Source organism: Mercenaria mercenaria, unplaced genomic scaffold, assembly GCF_021730395.1.
Source record: "Mercenaria mercenaria strain notata unplaced genomic scaffold, MADL_Memer_1 contig_3064, whole genome shotgun sequence".
Lineage (NCBI taxonomy): Eukaryota > Metazoa > Mollusca > Bivalvia > Venerida > Veneridae > Mercenaria > Mercenaria mercenaria.
In genome coordinates, this window is record NW_026461169.1 from 16,131 (window position 1) to 43,461 (window position 27,331).

General features: G+C 37.3%; 1 protein-coding gene across 1 annotated transcript; it reads left to right on the top strand.

Moving 5' to 3' along the window:
* The first annotated feature begins 575 nt into the window (after positions 1–575).
* On the top strand, positions 576–22,696 carry LOC128552704 (hemicentin-1-like). Its single transcript, XM_053533751.1, has 5 exons — positions 576–594; positions 1,578–1,859; positions 7,832–8,119; positions 21,687–21,974; positions 22,264–22,696. The coding sequence occupies exons 1-5, from the start codon at positions 576–578 to the stop codon at positions 22,626–22,628; spliced, it is 1,242 nt and encodes a 413-aa protein (XP_053389726.1). The 3' UTR covers positions 22,629–22,696.
* The last annotated feature ends 4,635 nt before the right edge of the window (positions 22,697–27,331 follow it).

Below are 27,331 nucleotides of genomic sequence, written 5' to 3' on the forward strand. Positions count from 1 at the left end.
TATGTTACATTCCGTGCAAAATGAAGATATTTTTTAAGTACATACACAACACTATATGACAAATCATGAATAAAACAATCACACCCATCTGAGTCTAAAAACCAGCAACTTTTATCGTTACTTCAATAACTTGTAGGACGGCAGTTGCAGCCTGACTGCTCCAATGACCATAACTGAAGTTGTCATTTATACTGTACCTGACTGATGTTTCCCAAATGTTGATTCATCAACCTCTACATTCAAGATCTGATGACTGCCATCAACAGCATCAACATTTACCATGAAACCAGCTCTACTTGAAATTTGTTGGCAAACTTAATAAGTTATCCGGAGGGCACCTACTGTAAGCCTATGGCATTAGTTCTGTTCCCATTAATACTTATTTTTCCAGAACTATAAGCCTCTACAATCTGTATTTTCAGTGACTTACTTGTCAGATCTCTAGATAGCTGAAGATCCTTTGATAATATATACGTCTTTTATTATGTTAAGCTCCAGCTAATAAAAACAGATGTGAAAATAGCAGTTTTCAGAGTTTTGGAAACCAGAACTAATTTCCAGGAAGCAAAATCACCATGACCATGAGGTGTCAATGTATGTGGAAAGAGTCTACAATTGAATCAACCAACACAGCTAATCCCCCATCATTTCATGTTTGAAAGGATTAAATTTGGATAGAAAGCACAAAGATAAATTGTTTTCTCTGAATAATGTACAGTATTAGATTATCAACATGATTGATATGGTTAATGTCTGAATCATTTTGAGTAAAGATGATTACTACTTACCGCCCGCTTAACTCAGTAGGTAAGAATGTTGGTCTACGGATCGTGGGGTCGTGAGTTCGATCCTCGGGCGGGGCGTATGTTCTCCGTGACTATTTGATAAACGACATTGTGTCTGAAATAATTAGTCCTCCACCTCTGATTCATGTGGGGAAGTTGGCAGTTACTTGCGGAGAACAGGTTTGTACTGGTACAGAATCCAGGAACACTGGTTAGGTTAACTGCCCGCCGTTACATGACTGAAATACTGTTGAAAAACTGTGTTAAAACCCAAAACAAAAAAAAGATGATTACTAAGGCTCGATTTGGCTCGTGTGAGAATTACATCATTTTTACAAAAAAGAATATTACTTTCCTATGTCATTTTTGTTTGTTTTTGCCTCTAAGACAGACAACATTCACAAATCTTAACGCAAAACTCATACCGACCCCATGTTGATTCACTTTATCCTTCTGTGCCTTACGAATTCCGAGAAGAATGCTCGGTAGACTTTCTGAGGAGGCCTTCTGAATTAATCGAGTGTTCAGAATGGTAGGCTAGAATACCATTCCCTTCTTGGAAGGTCTAAATCGAGTCTGCCTAAAGTAAACTTTAAAGAAGTATTATGACAACATTGATGTGCGTAGTACAGTATCAGTTTTCTGAGAATTATTTTTAGTTTGACTTGCAGACCCTGTAAGGTAAGAATTTAAGAACTCTGATATATCTTGTACATATAGATTGTGGCTGCGTTCTTGAATGTGGGTTTTCCTGTTCAAATTTTATGCTTGTTTTATTCATTATAATTACAGACCCTCCAGGACCTCCAGTTATAACTGGCTACGCCGATGGCAGTGAGTACCGAGTTATAGAAAATACACAAGGACGATTATCATGTTCTGTAACTGGTGGAAATCCGGCACCAACTTTGACATGGAACTGTATCAACAGTGGTACCTTAGAAACAACCAGTGATGGTACTGTTACCAAAACACATGTATGGACAGCTCAACGAAACCAAGATAGGACCTGTACATGCCGGTCCTTCCATTACAGTGGTGAAAAAACTGTTTCTATTAAAATAGAAGTATTGTGTAAGTTTCACTTTTATGCCCCCCTTCGAAGAAGGACGGTATATTGTTTTGCAGATGTAGGTCAGGGGGTCAGTATGTAGACCAATCCATTTCCAGATGATAACTCAAGAACACTTGGGCCTAGGATCATGAAAGTTGATAGGGAGGTTGGTCATCACCAGCAGATGACCCCTATTGATTTTGAGATCAGTATATCAAAGATCAAGGTCATAGTGACCCGGAACAGTTAAATGGTTTCCGAATGATAACTAAAGAACGCTTGGGCCTAGGATCAAAAAAGTTGATAGGGAGGTTGGTCATGACCAGCAGATGACCCCTATTGTTTTTGAGGTCATTAGGTCAAAGTACAAGGTCACATTGGCCAGGGTTGAACAGTTTCCAGACAATAACTCTAGAATGCTTGGGCCAAGGATCGTGAAAGTTGAAAGAGAGGTTAATCATAACCAGCAGATGACCCCTATTGATTTTGAGATCAGTAGGTCAAAGGTCAAAGGTACAGTGACCTGGAACACTTAAACCGTTTCCAGACGAATACTTGAGAACCCTTGGGCCTAGGATCATGAAACTTGATAGGGAGATTGGTCATGACCAGTAGATGACCCCTTTAGATTTTGAGGTCAGTAGGCCAAAGGGCAATAACACATTGACTCGGAATGGTTAAACCCTTTCCAGACAATAACTTGAGAACGCTTGGGCCTAGGATCACGAAACTAATAGGGATGTTGATCATGACAGCAGATGACTCCTGTTGATATTGAGGTCAATAGGTCAAAGGTCAAGGTCACATTGAACCAGAACAGTAGAACTTTGGTTTACAGTGAGCAAATAATATTTGTTTCTTGTGCAATTACTGAATGCATCAAGGGGGACATTTCATGTTCTACTAGCTCTTGTTAATGTTAGGTTTTTTGTTTAAAGTAGTTACATGTATATCATGTCTAAATTTCTAAATGTGTTTTTGACCGAAAGTTTTTTTTTAATTTGATTTTCCTACAAAGACAGAGTTATTTTAGCATAAGTATAAATTAGATGAAAACAATTTGCCAAAGGATGATACGATTATAAGTATTGCCATATTATACTAAAGTTGTCAAAGATTTGCATTGATGAGTACATATTTTGCTAAAATTGAGCAAATCGATAAGTTTACATTTTGCCAAAGTTGATTACATTGTCAAATGAAATTTTATGAAACTATTATTCCCTCCTTTTGTCTGTCTCATTTGGGCAACCAAGATAGATTGAAAATAGAAGAATTCCAAAGCTACAGGCTGTTTTAAAACTTGCCTTTTGTTTAAATATTTATCAAATACAAACATGAAATTAGAAATTATGTTGAAAAAAAAGGAATAGTCTACTTTTTAAATACTTAGATGTTGCATAAAAAGTAATAAAATGCAGATTTCCTATAGGGATCTAAATCTTTGTAATGGGTCTTTTTGTTCCTTAAATAAGATTCTAACAGAATTTATGAAAACTAAAAAATGTCATAAAATGTTGCTCAAATATAATTGACAACCTTTGAAATATTTAGCTCACCTGAGCACGAAGAGCTCAAAGGTGAGCTTTTGTGATCGCCTCGTGTCCGTCGTCGTCTGTTGTCCGTCTGTCGTCAACAGTTTGACTGTTAACACTCTAGAGGTCACAATTTTGGCCCAATCTTAATGAAACTTGGTCAGAATGTTACCCTCAATAAAATCTTGAACGAGTTCGATATTGGGTCATCTGGGGTGAAAAACTAGGTCACCAGGTCAAATCAAAGAAACAAAAGCTTGTTAACACTCTAGAGGTCACAATTTTGGCACAGTCTTAATGAAACTTGATCAGAGTGTTGTCCTCAAAAAAGTCTTGAACAAGTTCGATATTGGGTCATCTGGGATCAAAAACTAGGTCACCAGGTCAAATCAAAGAAAAAGCTTGTTAACACTCTAGAGGCCACAATTTTGGCCCAATCTTAATGAAACTTGGTCAGAATGTTACTCTCAATAAAATCTTGGAGGAGTTCGGTATTGGGTCATCTGGGATAAAAAACTAGGTCACCAGGTGAAATGAAAGAAAAAGCTTGTTAACACTCTAGAGGTCACAATTTCAACCCAATCTTAATGAAACTTGGTCAGAATATTACTCTCAATAAAATCTTGGACGAATTCGATATTGGTTCATCTGGGGTCAAAAACTATTTCAGCAGGTCAAATCAAAGGTTAAGCATGTTAACACTCTAGAGGTCATAATTTCAGTTAATCTTAATGATTCTTGGTCAGAATGTTACTCTCAATAAAATCTTGGACGAGTTCAGTATTGGGTCATCTGGGGTCAAAAACTAGGTCACCAGGTGAAATCAGTGGAAAAATTTGTTAACACTCTAGAGGTCACAATTTTGGCTAAATCTTAATGTAACATGGTCAGAATGTTATCCTCAATAAAATCTTGGACAAGTTCAATATTGAGTTATCTGGGGTCAAAAACTAGGTCACCTTGTCAAATCAAAGGAAAAGCTTTTTAACACTGTAGAGGCCCTATTTATGATGTATCTTCATGAATGTTGGTCAGAATGTTAATCATGATGGTTTTAAGGTCCAGGTTGAATCTTGGTCATGTACGATTAAAAACTAGGTCACCAGAAAAAATCAAAGGAAAGTCTAGTTAACACTGAAGAGGCCGCATTTTACGGTTTATGACCATATTTAATGAAATTTGGTCAGAATGTTGATCTTGATTATCTATAGGTTCAAATCTGGGTCAGGTGGGATCAAAAACTAGGGCATCGGATCAAATAAAAGGAAAAGCTAGTTAACACTTTAGAGATCACATTTTTTTTATCTTTATGAAACTTGGTCAGAATGTTAATCTTGATGATCTTTAGGTCAATAGGTCAGGTGAGCGATACAGGGCCTTGATAGCCTTCTTGTTTTTTATACTTTCTCTTTTTACTTCTTATCTCTGTAATTACTTGATGGATTTGATTCAAACTTAAAATAGTTATTCCTCATCATCACCCACATCATCTGACATAAGGGCAATAACTCTGGCACCAATATTTCATGATTTATCCCTCCTTTCACTTTTAAGGTTAAAGTTTTGGTGCACTTTCACTCTATCTCTGTTATTACTGAACGGATTTGATTCAAACTTAACATAGTTGTTCAACATCATCAGCCACATCATATGACACAAGGCGCATAACTCTGGCACACATATGTCATGAATCATTCCCCCTTTTTACTTAGAATTTCAGGATAAAGTTTTGATGCACTTTACTCTATCCCTGTTATTACTGAATGGATTTGATTCAAACTTAAAATAGTTGTTTCACATCATCACCCACATCATATGACACAAGGTGCATAACTCTGGCTCAGATTTTTCATGAATTATTCCCCCTTTTACTTTTCTGGTTAAAGTTTTGATGCATTTTCACTCTTTCTCTGTTATTACTGAATGAATTTGATTCAAACTTAAAATAATTGTTCAACATCATCACCCACATCATATGACACAAGGTGCATAATTCTAGCACCAATTTTTCATGAATTATGTCCCCTTTACTTAGAATTATGTCTCACGACACACAGTGATGTGGGAGACATATTGATTTACTCAAGTCTGTTTGTATGCCTGTCTGTCTGTGTATCTGTCTCAAAGCTTGTCCGCACTCTAAGTCGAACATTTCTCATCCTATCTTCACCAAACTTGAACAAAATGTGTTTGCCATTAAGTGCTAGGCCAAGTTCGATAACTAGCCAAATCGGCCCAGGCACTTCAGAATTATGGCTCTTGAGTTACCAAAAAACACTCAGATTTTCTTGTGCATTTTTGCCCTCAAACCGACACCTATATTACTTTTAAAAGTAGTATAGGGGTCCTTATGGTGCCAAAAAATCGCACGCACATGTGCTTTAAGTAAACAGTATATAAAGACTGACTTACTATTTAGATAATTAGGCAGTTGTGGGAGACATGTGCTTTTCTTAAAAGCATCTCTAGTTTAATGTTAATTTTGATGCATTTTCACTATATCTCAGTTATTACAAAATGCATTTGATTCAAACTTGAAGTAGTTGTTCCACATCATCACCCAAATATGACACAAGGTACATAACTCTTGCACCAATCTTTTATTAATTATGCCCCCTTTTTGCTTAGAATTATATAGTGTTTTGATACAATTTATCTTTACTCCCTTATTATGTCTCCCACCACACAGTGGTGTGGGAGACATATTGATTTACTCCAGTCTGTGTGTCTGTCTGTGTGTGTGTCTGTCTGTCACAAAGCTTGTCCGCACTCTAAGTCAAACATTTCTCACCCGATCTTCACCAAACTTGAACAAAATGTGTCTGACCATAAGACCTTGGCCAAGTTCGATAAGTAACCAAATCGGCCCAGGCACTTTGGAATTATGGCCCTTGAATTACCGAAAAATCCTCGGAGTGCATGCGCTTTTGTGCACCCAAACCGTACCCTATACTACTTTTATTAGTAGTATAGGGTACGTTTTGGGTGCAAGAAAGCGCATGCACAAGTAGTATAGGGTACATTTTGGGTCCAAGAAAGCGCAGACTGACTTACTATTTAGATGATTAAGCAGTTGTGGGAGACATGCGCTATTCTCTAAAGCATCTCTAGTTACTTAATATTTTTGACGCAGTCTCAAGCTATTGTGCAATATATTCTTCCACCATTGGAGTCAGTGAAGACTCCAGTGACGGCTCCAGTTTCCTCATCCAGCATTGATATAGTCAAGCGCGCTGTCTCCTGTGACAGCTCTTTTTGATATTTTGACAGACAGATATGTGATGTTTACATCACAGAGCACTTTTAGCTCACCTGAGCACGAAGTGCTCAAGGTGAGCTTTTGTGATCGTTCTGTGTCCGTCGTCTGTCGTCAGTCATCTGTCCGTCCGTCTGTCGTCAACAATTTGACTGTTAACACTCTAGAGGTCACAATTTTGGCCTAATCTTAATGAAACTTGGTCAGAATGTTACCCTCAACAAAATCTTGGACGAGTTCGATATTGGGTCATCAGGGGTCAAAAACTAGGTCACCAGGTCAAATCAAAGGAAAAGCTTGTTAACACTCTAGAGGTCACAATTTTGGCCCAATCTTAATGAAACTTAGTCAGAATGTTACTCTCAATAAAATCTTGGATGTGTTTGATATTGGGTCATCTGGGTTCAAAAACTAGGTCACCGGGTCAAGTCAAAGGAAAAGCTTGTTAACACTCTAGAGGTCACAATTTTGGCCCAATCTCAATGAAACTTTGTCAGAATCTTACCTTCAGTAAAGTCTTCGAGAAGTTTGATTGGTCATCTGTGGTCAAAAACTAGGTCACCAGGTCAAATCAAAGGAAAAGCTTGTTAACACTGTAGAGGCGAGATTTATGATTGTATCTTCATGAAACTTGGTCAGAATGTTAATCATGATGATCTCAAAAATCAGTTTGAATCTGGATCATGTAGAGTCAAAAACTATGTCACCAGGTGAAATCAAAGGAAAAGCTAGTTAACACTCTAGAGGCCACATTTAAGACCCTATCTTAATGAAACTTGGTCAGAATGTTATTCTTGATGATCTATAGGTCAGTTTCAAATCTGGGTCATATGGGGTCAAAAACTAGGTCACTAGATCAAATCAAAGGAAAAGGTTGTTAACACTCTAAGAGGCCAGATTTATGATTGTATCTTCTTGAAACTTAGTCAGAATAATAATCTTGATGATCTTTAGGTCAAGATCGAATCTGGGTCATGTGGGGTCAAAAACAGGTCACCGGGTCAAATCAAAGGAAAAGTTAGTTAACACTTTAGAGGCCACATTTATGACTGTATCATAATGAAACTATCTTGATAATCTTTAGGTCAATAGGTCAGGTGAGCGATACAGGGCCTTTATGGCCCTCTTGTTTTCTGAGATCATATTGTGTATGTTTATTTGGTATATATAAATGTTTGTGTGTGATGAATAACAATTTCAGATCCCCCAACAACACCAACATTCAGAATAAGTTCAACCCAAGTCAATGGCACAGTAAAAGTTATCAGGAACAAGCAGTTATCTGTCAGTTGTATCAGTTCAGGAAACCCGCCACCATCTTACACATGGATTAATGCAGACATGGCTACTACAAACAGACAAGACCTAATTGTGAGCAGTGTACAGAACAATGGAACATATACATGTAATGTAAGCAACTCCATGAATCCATCGGTTGGCACTGCTGCATCTGGAAGTAACACATCATTTATAGATGTTCTCATTTTATGTAAGTTGTCACTAAATCATCATTGAAATGAAAGCAGATTTTAACCCCGTTTTTCAATAAGATTGGAAATGTTATTGGGCAGGCAGACATTATTGAAGTAAAAGGTAGAAGTTTCAAAGTAGATGGAGGTCTGAAGGTCCCTATTTAGAATGTATTTGACTAACAAATAATAAAGGAGAGGGAGGAACAACACAGCAACAATGGGGTAAAATGGACTTAAATTTATTAATGTCTTCCGGTTCCGGTCCTACTGGACCTCGTCAGGACCGTGAATGTATTTGTTAAAGAAAATGTACCCAGGTCTTTAGACCACTATAGCAGGACAAGGTCAAGGTCTCAGTTTCTACAAATATGTTTTGTTTTGCTGGGATCATCAACAAAGTGGTTAACAGTTGATAACTTTAGTTAGAATTGACACAGTCACCAAACTTACATAAGGACCTAGTTTGGGATTGGATTTGAGGTTCTTTTTTTACTAGGACAAGGATTACAACTCAGTTACTCTAATTAGGAATGGAATATTATGATGGAACTTTGTATAGAGGTAGCTAAGTAGGAGAAAAAATTAAGGTATTGTTTTTGTGTTCACAAGGGTAAAGGTCACTGTTAGGTCAAGGTCAGTGAACTAAAATTAGAAAATGTTTGTAAAACCTAGTGTTTGATTTTCAGTCACAAAAATTGTAGCAAGTTACAAATTTTGAGTATGGCACATGTGATATTAATATGGCTGCTCCATGTATGTGCATTAGTACAGCCGTTCGGAGCTTGATTTTATGGACAATAATGGAGCAGTCTTTTTATGCCCCCTTGGAAGAAGGAGTGGTGTATTGTTTTGCAGATGTTGGTTGATCGGTATATGGACCAATCCGTTTCCTGATGATAACTCAAGAATGCTTAGGTTTTAAGTTCATTAGGTCAGAAGTCAAAGTCACAGTGACCCAGAACAGTTAAACAGTTTCCGGACGGTAACTCAAGAATGCTTGTGCATAGGACAACAAAAGTTGATAGGGAGGTTGGTCATGACCAGCAGATAAACGCTTCGGCCTATGATGATGAAAGTTAATAGGGTGAATGGTCATAACCAGCAGATGACCTGTATCAATTTTGAGGCCTGTAGGTCAAAGGTTAAGGTCGCAGTGTTCAGGAACAGTTTAACGGTTTCCGGGTGATAACTCGAGAATGCTTGAGCCTAGGACAACGGGAGGTTGGTCATGACCAGCAGATGACACTATTGATTTTGAGGTCAGTAGGCAAAAGGTCAAAGACACAGTGACCCGGAACAGTAAAACCATTTTCAGATAATAACTTTATAACGCTTGGGCCTGGGATTACCAAACATAATACGGAGGTTGATCATGACCATGACCTCTATTGATTTTGAAGTCAGTAGGTCAAAGTCACAGTTACCTGGAACTGTTAAATTGTGTCCAGACTTGAGAATGCTTTCTGAAGAAAGACCAAAGTAGAAGGAGAACATCGGATAGTAAAGTTTCAAAGGGAAGCGTCATACTCCCATAGTGAAAGGGAAGAGTGAACACCTGGAGAGAATTCCCAATAAACACAAGAAAAATGTGTGTTTTTAACCACAGCGCACTCTTAGACAAGTTCTTGTAAAACGAAAGGATAAAACAAGTAAACAAGAAATCAGCCACCAAATTTAACATATAAAATGTGAAGGACATGATAAATTTCAATGTTACAAGGACTACATTGGTAAAACAGAACAAACACTGAGAGCAAGATTCATGGAACATAGACCTAGTTCTAGTAGTAGCGAGGTATCACACCACATACACCAAGACAGCTCAGGTCACGCTGTCTCATTGGAATCTGTGCGTATTCTTGACCTGGAACCCCCTTCCAGGTATGAAAGGGGGGTCAAGGAGGTGGTGTACATCAGAGCATACAAGCCTGTGCTGAACAGGGACGGGGGCCGCTTTTCAATTACCGAAAATATGGGACATAGCATTGACAGCACTCACGCCCTCGGATGTTGTTAATCTTAATCCCCAGTCAATGTAAAGAAAATAAATTGGCTGATAAAGTCCATAGTAGATGGATGAAAGCTCCCAACGTTAACTTTCAATACATTTTGTGTGTGAAAGTAAAAAGATATAAACATTTTGATATCTTAATCAAAATTGTTCAGAATATTTGTCTCCATGAAATCACTAGGTTGACACAGTTATTTGTGTGTTACTCAGGTGAGCGACCTAGGGCCATCTTGGCCCTCTTGTGTTTATATTATTTGATGCACTAAAGAGAATATATTTGGAGTCTGAATGTTAAAAAATCCAGTTTAAATTTTAAGCTCACATGAACAGTGCTCAGGTTAGTTATTGTGATCGCTCTATGTTCGGTGTCCGTCATCTGTCGTCTGTCTGTTATTGTGTGTTACTCAGGTGAGCGACCTAGGGCCATTTTGGCCCTCTTGTTTTGTGAAGTGGGTTCCATCACTTGATGTGAAAAATTAGTTAGAAGAAGATGTAATTATTGAAAGAAGTATTTCGCTTAAGATGTGCAGAGTTTTAGTTACATTAAAAATTTAAACTATATCAATAAAACTTGGTTTGAAAATATAAAGAGCAGTTGAAAACAAATCTTCATGTAAATGTCACTCTTCTTTTGGTGCTAACGGAACAAACGCAGCTGTATGATTTAATATAACTTTAAAACTGCTGGAGCAATTAAGCTGAAGTTTACACAAATATTGGCTACATTGATTTTGGTACTAATTTCCCTAACAATTTCTAAAACTGAACTGAATTACAGTAAGTTACAGAGAAAAACTCATAATTTTGAAAACCACCCATACAAATATTGACCTAGAGCAATTAAATTTTATAGGAACTTTATAGGAATGTATTTCGGTATGTGAAGTTTTGCCTTCGAGTTTTGTGTTGGTTTTATCATGCTCCCCGAAGGGCGAGCATATAGTTGCCGCTTTGTCTGTCTGTCCACCCGTCTGGACGTCGGCCACACTTTTGTCTGGGCTATAACTTGAAAAGTATTAATGGCATTTGATTGAAACTTCACATAATCATAGAATGCATTGTCAAAGAATCATAACTTTACCTTACCAAGTTTTTGAATGATCTCCCTTTATTATATACAAAATAAGTCTTGTCCGGAGCTTTACTTCACTTCACAAAGTGGTAGAGACCATTGACGGGAAGTGCAGTGTCAAAGAACATAACTCTACTTTACCTAGTTTTTGAATTATCTCTGTTACAAATTACAAGAATAACAAAAGTAATTAATTTAAGCTGGACATTATCTGTATTGTTATTGCTGAGACTCTTGTATTTCTATATATATATATAGTTACACCCAAACATTATTTCACAAGCAGTTAAATCTTAAGCTCTGAGAAAGAGACATCATTAGAATATATTTTGTCTGTAATCTGAAAAATAAATTGGAGTTTAAAAATGTTGTTTATTGATTGATTACCAAAATAAGAAACGAGCCATGCTCCACGCTACTATAACAATCACCCTTTATTATTCAAAATAAGGCTTGTCTTCGGCATTATTTGAAAAGTATTATTGGCATTTCCTTGAAACATCATTAAATGATAGAGACCATTGAGGGGAAGTGCAATGTCAAAGAACCATATCTCTGCATTACCTAGATTTTGAATTATCTCCCTTTATTCATTTTTAGCTCATCTGATTTTTTGAAAAAAAAGAATGATGAGTTATTGTCATCACTTGAGCGGTGTCGGCGTCGGCATCTGCGTCGGCGTTGCCTGGTTAAGTTTTATGTTTGGGTCAGCTTTTCTCCTAAACTATCAAAGCTATTGCTTTGAAGCTTGGAATACTTGTTCACCATCATAGGCTGACCCTGTATAGCAAGAAACATAACTCCATCCTACTTTTTGCAAGATTTATGGCCCCTTTTGGACTTAGAAAATATCAGATTTCTTGGTTAAGTTTTGTGTTTAGGTCAACTTTTCTCCTAAACTATCAAAGGTATTGCTTTGAAACTTGGAATACTTGTTCACCATCATAAGCAGACCCTGTACATCAAGAAACATAACTCCATCCTGCTTTTTGCAAGAATTATTGCCCCTTTTGGACTTAGAAAATCAGTTTTCTTGGTTAAGTTTTATGTTTAGGTCAGCTTTTCTCCTAAACTATCAAAGCTATTGCTTTAACACTTGCAACACTTTTTCACCATCATAAGCTGACCCTGTAGAGCAAGAAACATAACTCCATCCTGCTTTTTGCAAGATTTATGGCCCCTTTTGGACTTAGAAAATCATTTTCTTGGTTGAGTATTATGTTTAAGTCAACTTTTCTCTTAAACTATCAAAGCTATTGCTTTAAAACTTGCAACAGTTTTTCACCATCATAAGCGGACACAGTACATCAAGAAACATAACTCTATCCTGCTTTTTGCAAGAATGATGGTCCTTTTTAGACTTAGAAAATGATGGGTAGGACAATATTTCTATTATACAAAAAAATCAGATGAGCATCAGCACCCGCAAGGCGGTGCTCTTGTTTTTCTTTTATTATCTCCATTTTTAGCTCACCAGAGCACAAAGTGTTCAAGGTGAGCTATTGTGACCTGTCATTGTCCGGCGTCTGTCGGTGTCCGTCATGCGTCGTCAGACGTCTGTCAACATTTGCCTTGTGAACACATTTGTGAATTTATGAAACTTAGTCAGATGATCTCTAGGTCAAGTTCGAAACTGGGTCATGTGGGGTCAAAAACTAGGTCAGAATGACAGATCAAAGGAAAAGCTTGTGAACACTCTAGAGGGCACGGTTGTGACCCAATATTTATGAAACTGAATCAGAATGATTGTCTTGATGATTTCTAGGTCAAGTTTGAATCTAGGTCATGTGGGGTCAAAAACTAGGTCACCCGGTCAAATCAAAGGAAAAGCTTGTAAACATTTTATAGGCCACAGTTTTGACTCAATTTTTATGAAACTTGGTCAGAATATTTGTTTTGATAATTTCTAGGTCAAGTTTGAAACTGGGTCGTGTAGGATCAGAAAGTAGGTCAATAGGCCAGATCAAAGGAAAATCATGTCAACACTGTAGAGACCACAATTTAAATTTGAAACCCATGAAAATTTATCAGAATGTTAGTTTGTCTTGATAATCTATTGGTCATGTTCGAATCTGGGTAAAGTGGGGTCAAAAACCAGGTCACACTGTCAAATCAAGGGAAAAGCTTGTGAACACTCTAGAGGCCACAGTTGTGACCCATTCTTTATGATTTTTATGCCCCCAGCATCTACTGATGCGGGAGGCATATAGTGATTGTCCGTCCGTCCTTTCGTCCGTCCGTCCGTAGTTAACCAAATGGGACCGTTTCGTCTAGCATCAATACCCCTTACTAGAATGACTTGATACTAATGCAGATGTAACCTGTGACCATTTCTCACCTTCATACATCACCTGACCTCAGTTTGACCTTGACCTTGACCTCATTTTGGACATAGGTTGCTTTATATGGGCCATCGCTTGGTTAACCAAATGGGACCGTTTTGTCTAGCATCAATACCCCTTACAAGAATGAATTTATACTAATACAGATGTAAACTGTGACCATTCCTCATCTTCAAACATCACCTGACCTCAGTTTGACCTTGACCTCGTTTTGGACTTAGGTGCTAAATCGATTGACAAGGCTGCCACTGGGGGGCATCAAGCATTTATTGAACGCAGCTCCTTGTTGGCCAGAATGTTTATCTTGATGATTTCTAGGTCATATTCGAAACTGGGTCATACGGGATCAAAAGCTAAGTCAGTAGGCCAGATCAAAGGAAAAGCTTGCGAACACACGAGAGGCCACAGTTGTGACTCAATCTTTATGAAATTTGGTTAGAATGTTTGTCTTGATGATCTCTAGGTCAAGTTTGAATCTGGGTCATGATGGGTCAAAAACTAGGTCAGTAGGCCAGATCAAAGGAAAAGCTTGTGAACACTCTAGAGGCCACAGTTGTGACTCAGTCTATATGAAATTTTGTCAGAATGTTTTTTGTGATGATTTCTAGGTCAAGTTCAAATCTAGGTCATGTGGGGTCAAAAAGTAGGTCAGTAGGCTAGATCAAAGGAAAAGCTTGTGAACACTCTAGAGGTCACAGTTGTGATCCAATATTTATGAAACTTTGTCAGAATGTTTGTCTTGATGATCTCGAGGTCAAGGTCGAAACTGGGTCATGTGGGATCAAAAACTAGGTCATTAAGCCAGATGAAAGGAAAAGCTTGTGAACACTCTAGAGGTCACAGTTTTGACTCAATCTTTATGAAACTTGGTCAGAATGTTTGTCTTGATGATCTCTAGGTCAGTTATGCATCTGAGTCATGTGGGGTCAGAAAGTAGGTCACATGTTCAAATCAAAGGAAAAGTTTGTGAACACTCGTAAGGCAACAGTTGTGACTCAATCTATATGAAATTTGGTCAGAATGTTTGTCTCGATGAAAAACAAGGTCAGTAGGCAAGATCAACTCTGGTGAGTGATATAGGGCCCACATGGCCCTCTTGTTTTGTTTGTTTCTAATACGTTATTCTCCATATTGGGACAAGCAAATGCATGTTTCAAAACTGTAGCTCTTATTGATTTTGAGAAAAGATGGACATAAACAAAAAAAATTAACAGACACCAACGCCAGTGGTCAAGTGATGGCAATACCTCGTAAATTTTATCAAAATCAGACAAGCTGAAAATGGCTGTCCATCATAGCAGTAGTATTCTCAAGTTATGTTTTGCATAATTCTTTTTAGTGACAGTTTATACATACAAAAAATCAAATGTTTTTGATAGGAAGAAAATCTTTGGGCAGCTAAATGTTTATGCATCACAATCTTTATCTTATAAATTGTTATAAATAAAATCTATTAAAATATATTGTGAGAGCAAATAATGCAACCAATTAAAATAGTTTTGATTTGATTGAGACAGTTGAATGTCCATCCTTGGAAAATATTCTTAGCACCCTTAGCTATTTCTTCTTCATGCATGGAGGGATTTTAATGTTACTTGACACAATTGTGCACCATGATGAGACAAAGTGTCATGTTCAGGTCCCTTCTTTAGAATTACTTCCCTTTGTTGTTACAATAAATAGCTTATATTGCAACTTTTTCATTACTAGTCGTAGTGAAAAATCGAGACCACTTTTCTGTAGTACAACATGCATATTACATCCAGTGTTGAGGTGTATTTTGACCTATCACTTCAGGGTAAGGATTTTTATGTGGATTTTTTTTTTTTTTTTTTTTTTTTTTTAACTTCCCTGAGTTGTTACTATAAATAACCTATACTGTAACTTTTTAGCTCACCAGAGCACAAAGTGCTCAAGATGAGCTATTGCGACTGGTCATTGTCCGGCGTCCGTCCAAGTCCGTCGTGCGTCGTCCTTCAACATTTGCCTTGTGAACACTCTAGAGACCACATTTTTGACCCAATCTTTATGAAACTTGGTCAGAATGTTTGTCTTGATGATGTCTAGGTCAAATATGAAACTGGGTCATGTGGGGTCAAAAACTAGGTCAGTAGGTCAAATCATAGGAAAAGCTTGTGAACACTCTAGAGACCACATTAAACCTACTGACCTAGTTTTTGACCCCGCATGACCAAGAGTTGAACTTGACCTAAAGATCATAAAGACAAACATTCTGACTAAATTTCGTAAAGATTTGGTTACAACTATGGACTCCAGAGTGTTCACAACCTTTCCGTTTGATTTGACCGGTGACCTAGTTTTTGACCCAGATTCGAATCTGACCTATAGTTTATCAAAACAAACATTCTGACTATTTCCCATGAGTTTCAAACTTAAATTGTGGTCTCCGGAGTGTTGAAAAGAATTTCCTTTGATCTGGCCTACTGGCCTAGTTTTTGACCCCTCATGACCCAGATTCATACTTAACCTAGAAATTTTGAAGACAAACATTTTGACCCAGTTTCATGAAGATTGAGTCACAAATGTGGCCTCTAAAGTGTTCACAAGCTTTTCCTTTGATTTGACCAGGTCACCTAGTTTTTGACCCAACATGACCAAGTTTCGAACTTGACCTAGAGATCAACAAGACTAAAATTCTGACCAAGTTTCATAAAGATTGGGCCAAAAATGTGGTCTCTAGAGTGTTCACAAGCTTTTCCTTTTATTTGACCTACTGACCTAGTTTTTGATCCCACAGTAGGCCAGATCAACTTTGGTGAGCATGTATAGGGCCATCATGGCCCTCTTGTTTTATAATTGACCGTAGGAAAAAACCAAGATCACTTTTCTGTGGTACAACTTACAGTGTACGACATTAACTTTTTAACACCATAGCCAGTGGGGCTACGGACTTCCAATTTTTTGTAGCCCAACATAATTTTTCGTAGCCCCGCCAATTTTCGCACAAGAATGAACAGGACTTCCATTCTAATAATGTTTTATTTACTTTCTTTCAATATACTGCTGTAGGTTGGTGAATATATTTTGAATATTGGATATATTGTAGGAGTTTTTCAGAATTAATTTAGAAATCTGAAAGTTTTCACAAAAGTGTGCAGAAAGTCAAAGACACAGAGTCATGAAACCAGATCAAAACAGCTTTGTAGACAAGAAATAGCTTGGCAAAAATATATAATGGATTTAATTTTTTATACAGTAGACTGACCAGGGGTCTTGCTAGGCCCATTTTTTGTTTTGTTTTGTTTTTTTAGTAGTCAATTCTCCCTCAAACTGATTTAGGGAGAAGTGGGAAGACTCCATCAATTTTTTATATTTCTACCTCAGCGCTGTGAAGTGATTTCGGTGACCATTCATTTTCTTAGTTACATCATTTCCCATACAGTGATTACTGTTTCATTACAAAATTCTGAAAAAAAAAAAAAAGAATTGTTTTCAGTTCAAGACGGTGCTGAATCTAACCTGCCGATTTTTTGGTGCCATATCATGTAATATATGAATACACGATGAAAAGGGGTTGATAATTAATACTGAGTCACCACATGTATGAACAGTTTCTCATTCAAATAAAACTAAAAGTAAACTGTGTCAAACCTAGATATATTCAAATCAGTTCATCCATCAAAGTCAGTATTACGAAGTTAATACTTAATATATAATACAGTTGAACTTCGATGGCTCGAACTCGGATCTTTCGAACACCCGGGATCGCTCGAACTCTTCGCCCGGTCCCGAATTTATTCCTTCTTTATTCTATATAGTTCTAACTCGGATCGCTCGTACTTCGAAAATTCGAACTCTCGAACACATTTGGTGGTCCCCTTGGCTTAATTACAGTGATAATTATACCTATTCTGTCGAACAGACGATTCGTCGCCGGAATGGCTTGTGTTTACAAAATTTTTCACACCTCTGCCTGACATTCGCCAAGCTTCCCCTTTAACCGGCGCGTGCGTAATTATGTCTCCCCCAGGAGACATATTGTTTTTGCCCTGTCCGTCCGTACGTCACACTTCATTTCCGAGCAATACCTGGAGAACCATTTGACCTAGAACCTTCAAACTTCATAGGGTTGTAGGGCTGCTGGAGTAGACGACCCCTATTGTTTTTGGGGTCACTCCATCAAAGGTCAAGGTCACAGGGGCCTGAACATTGAAAACCATTTCCGATCAATAACTAGAGAACCACTTGACCCAGAATGTTGAAACTTCATAGGATGATTGGTCATGAAGAGTAGATGACCCCTATTGATTTTAGGGTCACTCCGGCAAAGGTCAAGGTCACAGGAGCCTGAACATTGAAAACCATTTCCGATCAATAACTAGAGAACCACTTGACCCAGAATGTTGAAACTTCATAGGATGATTGGTCATTAACTTTCACATTTCTGAAGGTACAGGCTTCAAATTTGGACCACTTGCATAGTTTTGTGTTCGGAAATAAAAGTTGACCTTGATTTTGACCTAGTGACCTACTTTCACATTTCTCAAGCTACAGCCTTCAAATTTGAACCACATGCATAGTTTTGTGTACCGAAATGAACTTTGATCTTGAGATTGACCTAGTGACCTACTTTCACATTTCTGAAGCTACAGGCTAAATTTGGACTGCTTGCATATTTTTGTGTTCTGAATTGAAATTTGACATTGATTTTAACCTATTGCCTACTTTCACATTTCTCAAGCTACAGCCTTCAGATTTGAAGCACATGCATAGTTCTGTCTACCAAAATGAACTTTGACCTTGAAATTGATCTAGTGACCTGCTTTCACATTTATCAAGCCACAGCTTTCAAATTTGGACCACATACACATTGTTTTGTACCGAAATGAAATTTGACATTGATTTTGACCTTGAGCTAGTCTTGAAATTTGGAACATTCAAAAATGGCTCAGTGGATGGCGCCAGGATCACTCTGTAATCTCTTGTTAGGTTACTAGGTTAAAGGTCAAGGTCAGATTAAACCAGAATGGTAGAACTTTTGTTTACAGTGAGCATATAATTTCTGTTCCTTGTGCAATTACCGAATGCATCAAGGGGGGCATTTCGTGTTCGATGAGCTCTTGTATATTATAATACTAATGACAATTGTAGCACGTTCAAGCTTCTGTAGAAACAAAATTTATTGCCAAGTCAACAAGTTTTGGCCTTCATATAAACAGGGCTTAACCCAGTCTTTTTGGGTCGGCATTAAATCTCCTGCATTGAGTGTACACATGCATTGAATGTACACTATTAAGCCTATGTTAAACCTAACCCTAACCTATAGTCAGTATATTGGACACTCAATATGTGCGTACATCCAATAGGAGAGATTTAATGTTGGTGAGTCTTTATGCAGAAGTTAAATATCATTGCCATGAATAAAAACCCGACAGATTTAGAAACATGAAAATGACTTTGTATAAAAATTCTCCCAGTTGCATACCAGGCATTTTGCCAGTTCAGCAGGAATAGTGAAAGTTAATCATTATTTGAAATTCATGACTGTATTCAGTATGGAGTACATATGTTCAAGGTCAAATAGTCAAATAGTCGTAGTTTTTATGCCTCCGAAGGGAGGCATATAGTTTTTGAACTGTCTGTCCGTCCGACCGTCTGTCCGCAATATTCGTGTCCGGTCCAAATCTTTGTCATCCATGGATGGATTTTCAAATAACTTGGCATGAATGTGTACCACAGTAAGACGACATGTCGCGCGCAAGACCCAGGTCCGTAGCTTAAAGTTCAAGGTCACACTTAGACGTTAAAGGTCCTATTTCATGATAGTGCATTGATGGGCGTGTCCGGTCCATATCTTTGTCATTCATGCATGGATTTTAAAATTATTGGGCATGAATGTGTACCACAGTAAGACGATGTGTCCCGCGCAAGACCCTGGTCCATAGCTCAAAAGTCAAGGTCACACTTAGACTTTAAAGGTCATATTTCATGATAGTGCAACGATGGGCATGTCCAGTCCATATCTTTGTCATTCATGCATGGATTTTAAAATAACTATGCATGAATGTGTACCACAGTAAGACGATGTGTCGCGCGCAAGACCCAGGTCCGTAGGTCAAAGGTCAAGGAGGCACTTGGACTTTAAAGGTCATATTTCATGAAAGTGCATTGATGGGCATGACCTGTCCATATGTTTGTCATTCATTCACAATCACTCTAACATCGGCCATAACTATTCATTCAAAGTGCCATCGCATGTGTCATCCTATGGAGACAGCTCTTGTTTCCATGAAATCACTAGGTCAAACATGTTTACACTGTTATGGTGTGTTATGGTGTGTTTCTCAGGTGAGCGACCTAGGGCCATCTTGGCCCTCTTGTTAAAGTTATGGCCCCTGAAATAATAAAAAAATGCACATTTTCACATAATTATGTGCCTAGCTCAAAAAGTATTTGATGTAAATATATGAAACCTTGCTTAGGTCTTTATCATGATGTGTTCTTGCAGACTTGGCATTCTTCCTGAGAATCTTGGCATTTATTACAAAGTCATGACCCTTGAAATAGCCAAAATAGTGGATTTTTTGTTTGTGAAGCTCATGGCTCAAAAAATATGGCCTAGAAAAATGAATCATTTTCATATAAATGTTTGTTGAGTCTATACCCCATTAAGACTGCAAACATTTGAATTATTTCCCCTTTATTTGTGACAAATGTACCAGTGGGGGGCACACCCTGTGTCCTACAGACACATTCTAGTTTCCTATCCGATCCAGAACTCTGTCATCCATCAAGGAATTACAATATTACTTGGCATAAATGTTCCCCATGATGAGACGACGTGTCATGCACAACACCCAATACCCTAGCTTAAAGGTCAAGGTCACACTTTGAGATCAAAGGTCAATAGGATTTTTTTCCTGTCCGGTCTATAACTTTGTCATGCAAAACAGGATTTAGATATCAGTTGGCACAAATATTCCCCTGGATGAGACAACATGTCATGCGTAAAACCCAGGCCCAAGGTCTAATGTCAAGGTCAAACTTAGAGACCAAAGGTCAGAAACAAGAATGACGTTTTCTGGAGCATTTCTTCTTCATGCATGGAGGGATTTTGATGTAACTTGGCACAAATGTTCACCAACATAAGACGGAATGTCCTGCGCAAGAACCAGGTCCCTAGGTCTAAGATCAAGGTCATATTTAGAGGTCAAAGGTGAAATTCAAGAATGACTTTGTTCAGGGCATTTCTTCTTCATGCATGGAGGGATTTTGATGTAACCTGGATCAAATGTTCACCACCATGAGGCACCCTTGTTTTTAGAATTACGTCCCTTTGTTGTTACTATAAATAGATTTTATTGTGACTTTTTTATTACTGGCCTAAGTGGAAAATCGAGACCACTTTTCTGTGGTACAACATGTATGTTACATCCAATTTTTAGGTGTATTTTGACCTATCCCTACCTGGTAAAGAGTTTCTCGTGGACTTATATTATATAGATTTTTTTTAGGATTAATTTCCCTTTGTTGTTTTTTTTGTTACTGTAAATAACTTATATAATAACTTTTATAATCGACCAAAACAGTTCAATATGAAAACAACTGTGGGGTTTTATATATGCACATTTTAATCCAAGTGTGTTGTTATAACATATTGCATATATAGTACAATATTGTTTGTACATCATTGACAGATATCAGTTCATTATGTTATACTGCAGTAGAGAAAATTAGGTGCCTTCCAGTAGGGGATTTTGTATTGCATGGCAATACTTCATTCGCTTGTTTTCCCTTTCTTTTGCAGCAAGGAAAAAAAAAACAATCCATCTGTGTCATTTTCAGAGAACTGTGTAACATAATATAGTTATGTTCTTTTATATGCATGTATGCTTGCCATAGTATTTTACACTGGTAATTTCATGCTGTAGACATAACTTTTACAATTTTCATAGATAAATTGAAAGTTGATTAAGTTTAGTCTTGCTTTGTCAACAAATAACATGTGGATAAACGGTATCAGTAAGTTTGGGCACCTGTGTCCTAGTTTTGTCTCTTTCCTTTTCAGCAAGATATTACTTACGAAAAAAACAACATTAATTCATCTGTCTCGGTTTCATAGAACTCTGAAACATAACATATATTCTTTTATATGCATGTATTGAACTCTTGCCTTAGTATTTGAACATATGCTTTAGATCCTCCTTCCATTCCAATGTTTAATTACTGGAACATAAGTGGGCCAAATATATCAACAAGGGAACTTGATGTGATACGAGGTGATACATTTAAAGTAGCCTGTACATCGAGTGGAGAACCAGCACCGGCGTACTACTGGGACAACCAAGGTCACAATAGGATACTTACAGTAACCAACATTACTACAGATCGTAGTAGTATATGTAAAGCTAGAAATACAATGCAGGAAACAGTTGGGCAGATATTAACAAGATCAGCTACAGCTTCACTGAAGATAAACGTACTATGTATGTATACTGTAACACTGTTACATACATGTATTTGTTTCATTTCATTTCAGTTCAGTTGTATAGAAAAAAAATCAGTTATGAGTTTACATTAAATTTGTATTTTTTGTACATAAAAAATAAGCAGTACATTTTAAATCAAAGGTAAAATGATAATCTAATAGACAAAGAACAGCTTCCTGCTTTTAAAACATAAAATACTTCTTAGAAACTTACAGTTTCCATCAGTGAGTTTAGAATTGCAATAAGTCTGTCATTTATGACTTACTGTACTTTACTATTCTTCAAGATCCACCAAGTGTTGTAACATTGAAATATCATAATGGGGACAGTTCACTGGTTAGTATAACAACAACTCTCAACATTAGAGAAGGAAATCCGCTCATGGTTACCTGTAGCAGTGTCAGTAAGCCGCCACCTTCATACACCTGGACCGGTACTGTTTCCGCCACTTCGGGTACATTGAAAGTTGACAGTGCCGTTAGATCTCACACTGGAAAAATTACTTGTAACGTAGAAAACGTCATGGCAAGGACTTTCGCTAATCCAGACAAGACCAAAGTAGGAAAAACAAGTAGAGGTTTCAACTTACAAGTTCTATGTAATTACTTCATTCTTGCTTTTTATTTTAACTATTGCACATTCATATTGTGATTCTCTATGTCAAGTATGCCTTCTGGTTTTTAGCTCACGTGACAGGCTGAGCTTTTGTGATCACCCGTCGTCCGTCCACAATTTCTTGTCTGCACGATAGAGGTTTCATTTATGATTTTATTTTAACCAAACTTGCACACAACTTGTATCACCATAAGATCTTGGTTCATTTCTTGAACTGGCCTGATCCCATTATGGGTTCCAGAGTTATGGCCCCTGAAAGGGCCAAAATTAGCTATTTTGACATTGTCTGTACAATAGCAACTTTATTTATGACTTGATTTTTACCAAACTTGCACACAACTTGTATCACCATAAGATCTTGGTTCCTTTCTTGAACTGGCCAGATTCCTTTATGGGTTCCAGAGTTATGGCCCCTGAAAGGGCCAAAATTAGCTATTTTGACCTTGTCCGCACAATAGCAGCTTCATTTATGATTTGAATTTAATCAAACTTGCACAAAACTTGTGTTACCACAAGATCTCGTTTTCTTTTTTGAACCAGCCAGATCCCTTAAAGGGTTCAGAGTTATGGTCCCTGAAAGGGCCAAAATTAGCTATTTTGACCTTGTCTGTGCAAAAGCAGCTTCTTTTATGATTTGATTTTAACCAAACTTGCACACAACTTGTATCACCACAAGATCTTGATTCTTTTCTTGAACTGGCTAGATTTCATTATAGGTTCCAGAGTTATGGCCCCTGGTAGGGCCAGAATTAGCTATTTTGACCTTGTCTGCACAATAGCAGCTTCATTTATGATTTGAATTTAATCAAACTTGCACAAAAACTTGTGTCACCATAAGATCTTGGTTCCTTTCTTGAACTGGCCAGATCCCTTAATGGGTTCCAGAGTTATGGCCCCTGAAAGTGCCAAAATTAGCTATTTTGACTTTGTCTGCACATTATAGCAGCTTCATTTATGATTTGATTTTAACCAAACTTGCACACAACTTATATCACCATAAGATCTCAGGGTTTTCCTGACGCGCTTTTACTGCTTTGAACTCGCATTTTTTAGTGCCTCTGCGTCCACTGGACCCGCAAAATCGGTCACGAAACTCCTTTGCACTGAAGCCTCCTTTGCGCAGATACCCATGTAAAATGCGCAGTTTTTTACCACCGGGACCATCACTGAATCGTGGGTGCTCATTATACCCAGGTATAGACGATTTTCCAACTTTAAAACAAGTTTTGTTATCGATGTTCGCCATTTTGGAAAGGGAAACTACTCTCCGACAAGTCAATGGCAGCCACCTATTCCCTTCGTTATTTCCAAGCACAATCGTGGCCAGCCTTTAGAAGCATAAATAATTAGTCGCTTACCTATAATAACTTCGTCCAGTTTCCGTCAATAACGATGCATCCAGTCAATTTCCCAACGCTGTTTATACCAGCTCACGTGGAGAACACACCTCCAGAATCGACCAGTCGCAAAAAGGCTACGTAGTAAAAACCAGTTCCGGGTCGCCGTATAAACATGGCAGCTGATGTTTTGAAAGAAATTTCCCAACGCTGGATGCATCGTTATTAACGGAAACTGGACGAAGTAATTATAGGTAAGCGACTAATTATTTATGTTTCTAAAGGCTGGCCACGATTGTGCTTGGAAATAACGAAGGGAATAGGTGGCTGCCATTGACTTGTCTATTGGCCCGAGAAATATACGGGTTAGGTCACATCGTGTACGAGATGATTTTGTCAAAGAATAGCGTCTCGCTGCATCAAAATGATGCAGCCTTGAGACCAAAGTGCATGTTTACCGTTAAGATTTATGCTTTATGCGTTGATTAAGACCAGATTTTCAAAAATCGACCGAAAATTGTGTACGCAGTGAGATCGTTACTGAGGCCATTCCATTTTTTCCTTAATGTTTGGCCGTAAAGTACCATACCTTTATTTTTTTTATATATAGCATTTTTTTTTTTTTTGGAAATGTGTTTTTCTGTTATTATGTTTGGGATCTGGGTTGTAGAGAACAGGGTGGGGGGTCCATCATTCATAAGGGGTCAAAGTCACACGCCGATTGCCTGTGTCTGAATTGAGAAGCTCATGCCATTTTGAAAGATACCATTCCGAAATATTGAATCAACTGCTATCTAAATTAAAAAGATACAATTAAGTTCATTCGGTTTTAGGGTAAATTTTTATAGTAATAATGTCCATTTTCAAGATCAATAATTTGTGGACCCCCAAAAATTATTAGGGACCCTTAAATTAGCAGCCATGGGAGTCCATGGACTCCCAAATAAAAAACCCGAGGGAAAACCCTGAGATCTCGATTCCTTTTTATACACCCTAAGAGACGTATTATGTTATTGCCTCGGTGTCCGTCTGTCTGTCTGTCTGTTGGTTAGCAATTTCCCTTCTGATCTGTAACTCTTGAACCCCTTGAAGGATTTCAAAGAAACCTGACACAAATGTTCCCCTCATCAAAACGATGTGCAGAGCGCATGTTTTGGATGGCTCACTTCAAGGTCAGGGTCACACTTAGGGGTCAAAGGTCATATGACTTTTGTTTTGTGTGTATATTGCTCAGCATTTGCGTTGCATTGCAGTGCTCTTGTTTTTATTTGGCAGATCCTTTTGTTCACTTACAATAATTTTTTTTTTTAATTACTTCCCTTTTATGTTACTATAAATAGCTTGTTTAGTAACTTTTTTATTATTGGCCATAGGGAAAAACCGAGACCACTTTCCTGTGGTACAACATGGATGGTACCTCCAATTTATAAGTGTATTTTGACATATCTGTACCTTTAAGAAAACTTCAACTATATTTTCTCATGATTCTTTTGATTGATCTTGATTATGATTATTTGACCTTCTTGCCCTTAAATGCAATGATGACAGGTGAGCGATATAGGGCCATTATGGCCCTCTTGTATATAGATAAATATTGCTTTTTGTAGACTAAGTTTTTTTAACATATTTCAATGCTTCTTAAAATATACATACATGCCATATCTCCCGCCGGGAGCCTTTTTCTCCCCTATTTTCAGTATATCTCCCGGTCTCCCGCCGGGACATGAAATCTCCTGTAAAAAAATAAATAAATTCAGAAAAAAAGTTCTCTGTCGAAAAATCGTATCTTGGACCCAATGTAGACCTTTAGAAAATACTTGAAATTCAATATCAAGTAGCCCGGAAATACTCTTCAAACATAATTTTGATAGTTGTCTATAATCCCTAGCTTGATTATTGAGAGATACACGCCTGAGGCATTAATTATCTTTCCCCTTCTGTCACCATCTGCAAACAATTAACCATTTAATCTTACCCGTAGGCAATTGTAAACATGTGCATTCGAGATTTTAGACTGATTCAGTAACATTAAAGTCGCTGATCTGTAGTTTGTAAAACAATATGTAAACCGTCTTAAAATTAGGAAGTGTCTAGCCGTCCGGTAACCAGACGCCTAGCCTGCGTTCTAGTCGTCCGGTTACTGGACGGCTAGCAAATCCTCAGGGGATTTTCTAGTCGTCCAGTAATTGATTTCTTAATGAATAAGTAATGATTTTATATAGTTTTAAATGTTATTTACTTAAATTATCAGTAGTTATCTTATTTTTTAGTCGATTAAACGCAAGAGATCGTGTTTGCTTACAAATCCGTTGATATTCTATTTTTAGAAAGGAAGTGTCTAGTCTTCCGGTAATTGATTTCTTAATGAATAAGTAATGATTTTATGATTGTTTTAAATGTTATTTACTTAAAATATCAATACTTATCTGATTTTTCAGTCCATTAAACGCAAGGGATCGTGTTTGTTTACAAATCCGTTGATATTCTATTTTTAGAAATGATAAAACATTGATCGCCGAACGTCCATATGCTATTTTGTAAAAAGTGATGTTTTTTTCTAACGGCCTAAACTTTAATTATTAAAACACAAACTTTTTGAAGAATGGAAAGCTTAAAAAAAGCAATTCATTAATTTTGAATATAATTATTTCAAAATAAAATGGATTAATTATGAATGCTTAACTATTGACCATATCGACATTAAGGATAAATCCTGTTTTCCGGTTTTTCTTAAAGTTTTGAACATAACGCTGCCGCTTTTGAAATTAGATGTCATTTAAAACAGTTATTCATTAAAAAATACTTGAATACTAAAATATGAAAATTGAAAGTACTTCAAAACTGTTTTAGTTTTGAAAAATCCAGTGAAAAAGTTGTTAAAATTTAAAAATTCCGATCCCATAAAAGCCTCAAGATGAACAGATTTTAGTAAGAGACGCCACGTCGATCTCGCCATTATTAAGTTCGGCAAACTTCCATTTTATCGGCTGAATAATGCAGTGATTTATTGTAAATGTTTATAGTATGTATTTACACAAAATTTTGTTTGCAGATAAGTATAGATATCTTAAGTAAATAACATTAAAACTTAATAAAATCATGTCTTATTCATTAGGAAATCAGTACCGGACGACTAGAAAATCCCCTGAGGATTTGCTAGCCGTCCGGTAACCGGACGACTAGAACGCAGGCTAGGCATCCGGTTACCGGACGGCTAGACACTTCCTTAAATTATAGAGGAAAAAATCGGTTCTTTAAAAAACTGCCCTTATTAACGGAATGGTCTCATTTTCGGACCGGTCGTTAAGCGGAACTTTACTGTATATGCAAAGGTAGAAGATATCATGAAAACGAGGATTGCAATAAAGCTTTATGAATGCAACAGCGATGGTGATGATGATT

Excerpts from the sequence above, each read along its gene's own strand:
- LOC128552704 (XM_053533751.1), top strand. Across the intron at positions 1,860-7,831 it reads TATTAAAATAGAAGTATTGT|ATCCCCCAACAACACCAACA; the intron begins GTAAGTTTCACT and ends TAACAATTTCAG. Across the intron at positions 21,975-22,263 it reads ACTGAAGATAAACGTACTAT|ATCCACCAAGTGTTGTAACA; the intron begins GTATGTATACTG and ends CTATTCTTCAAG.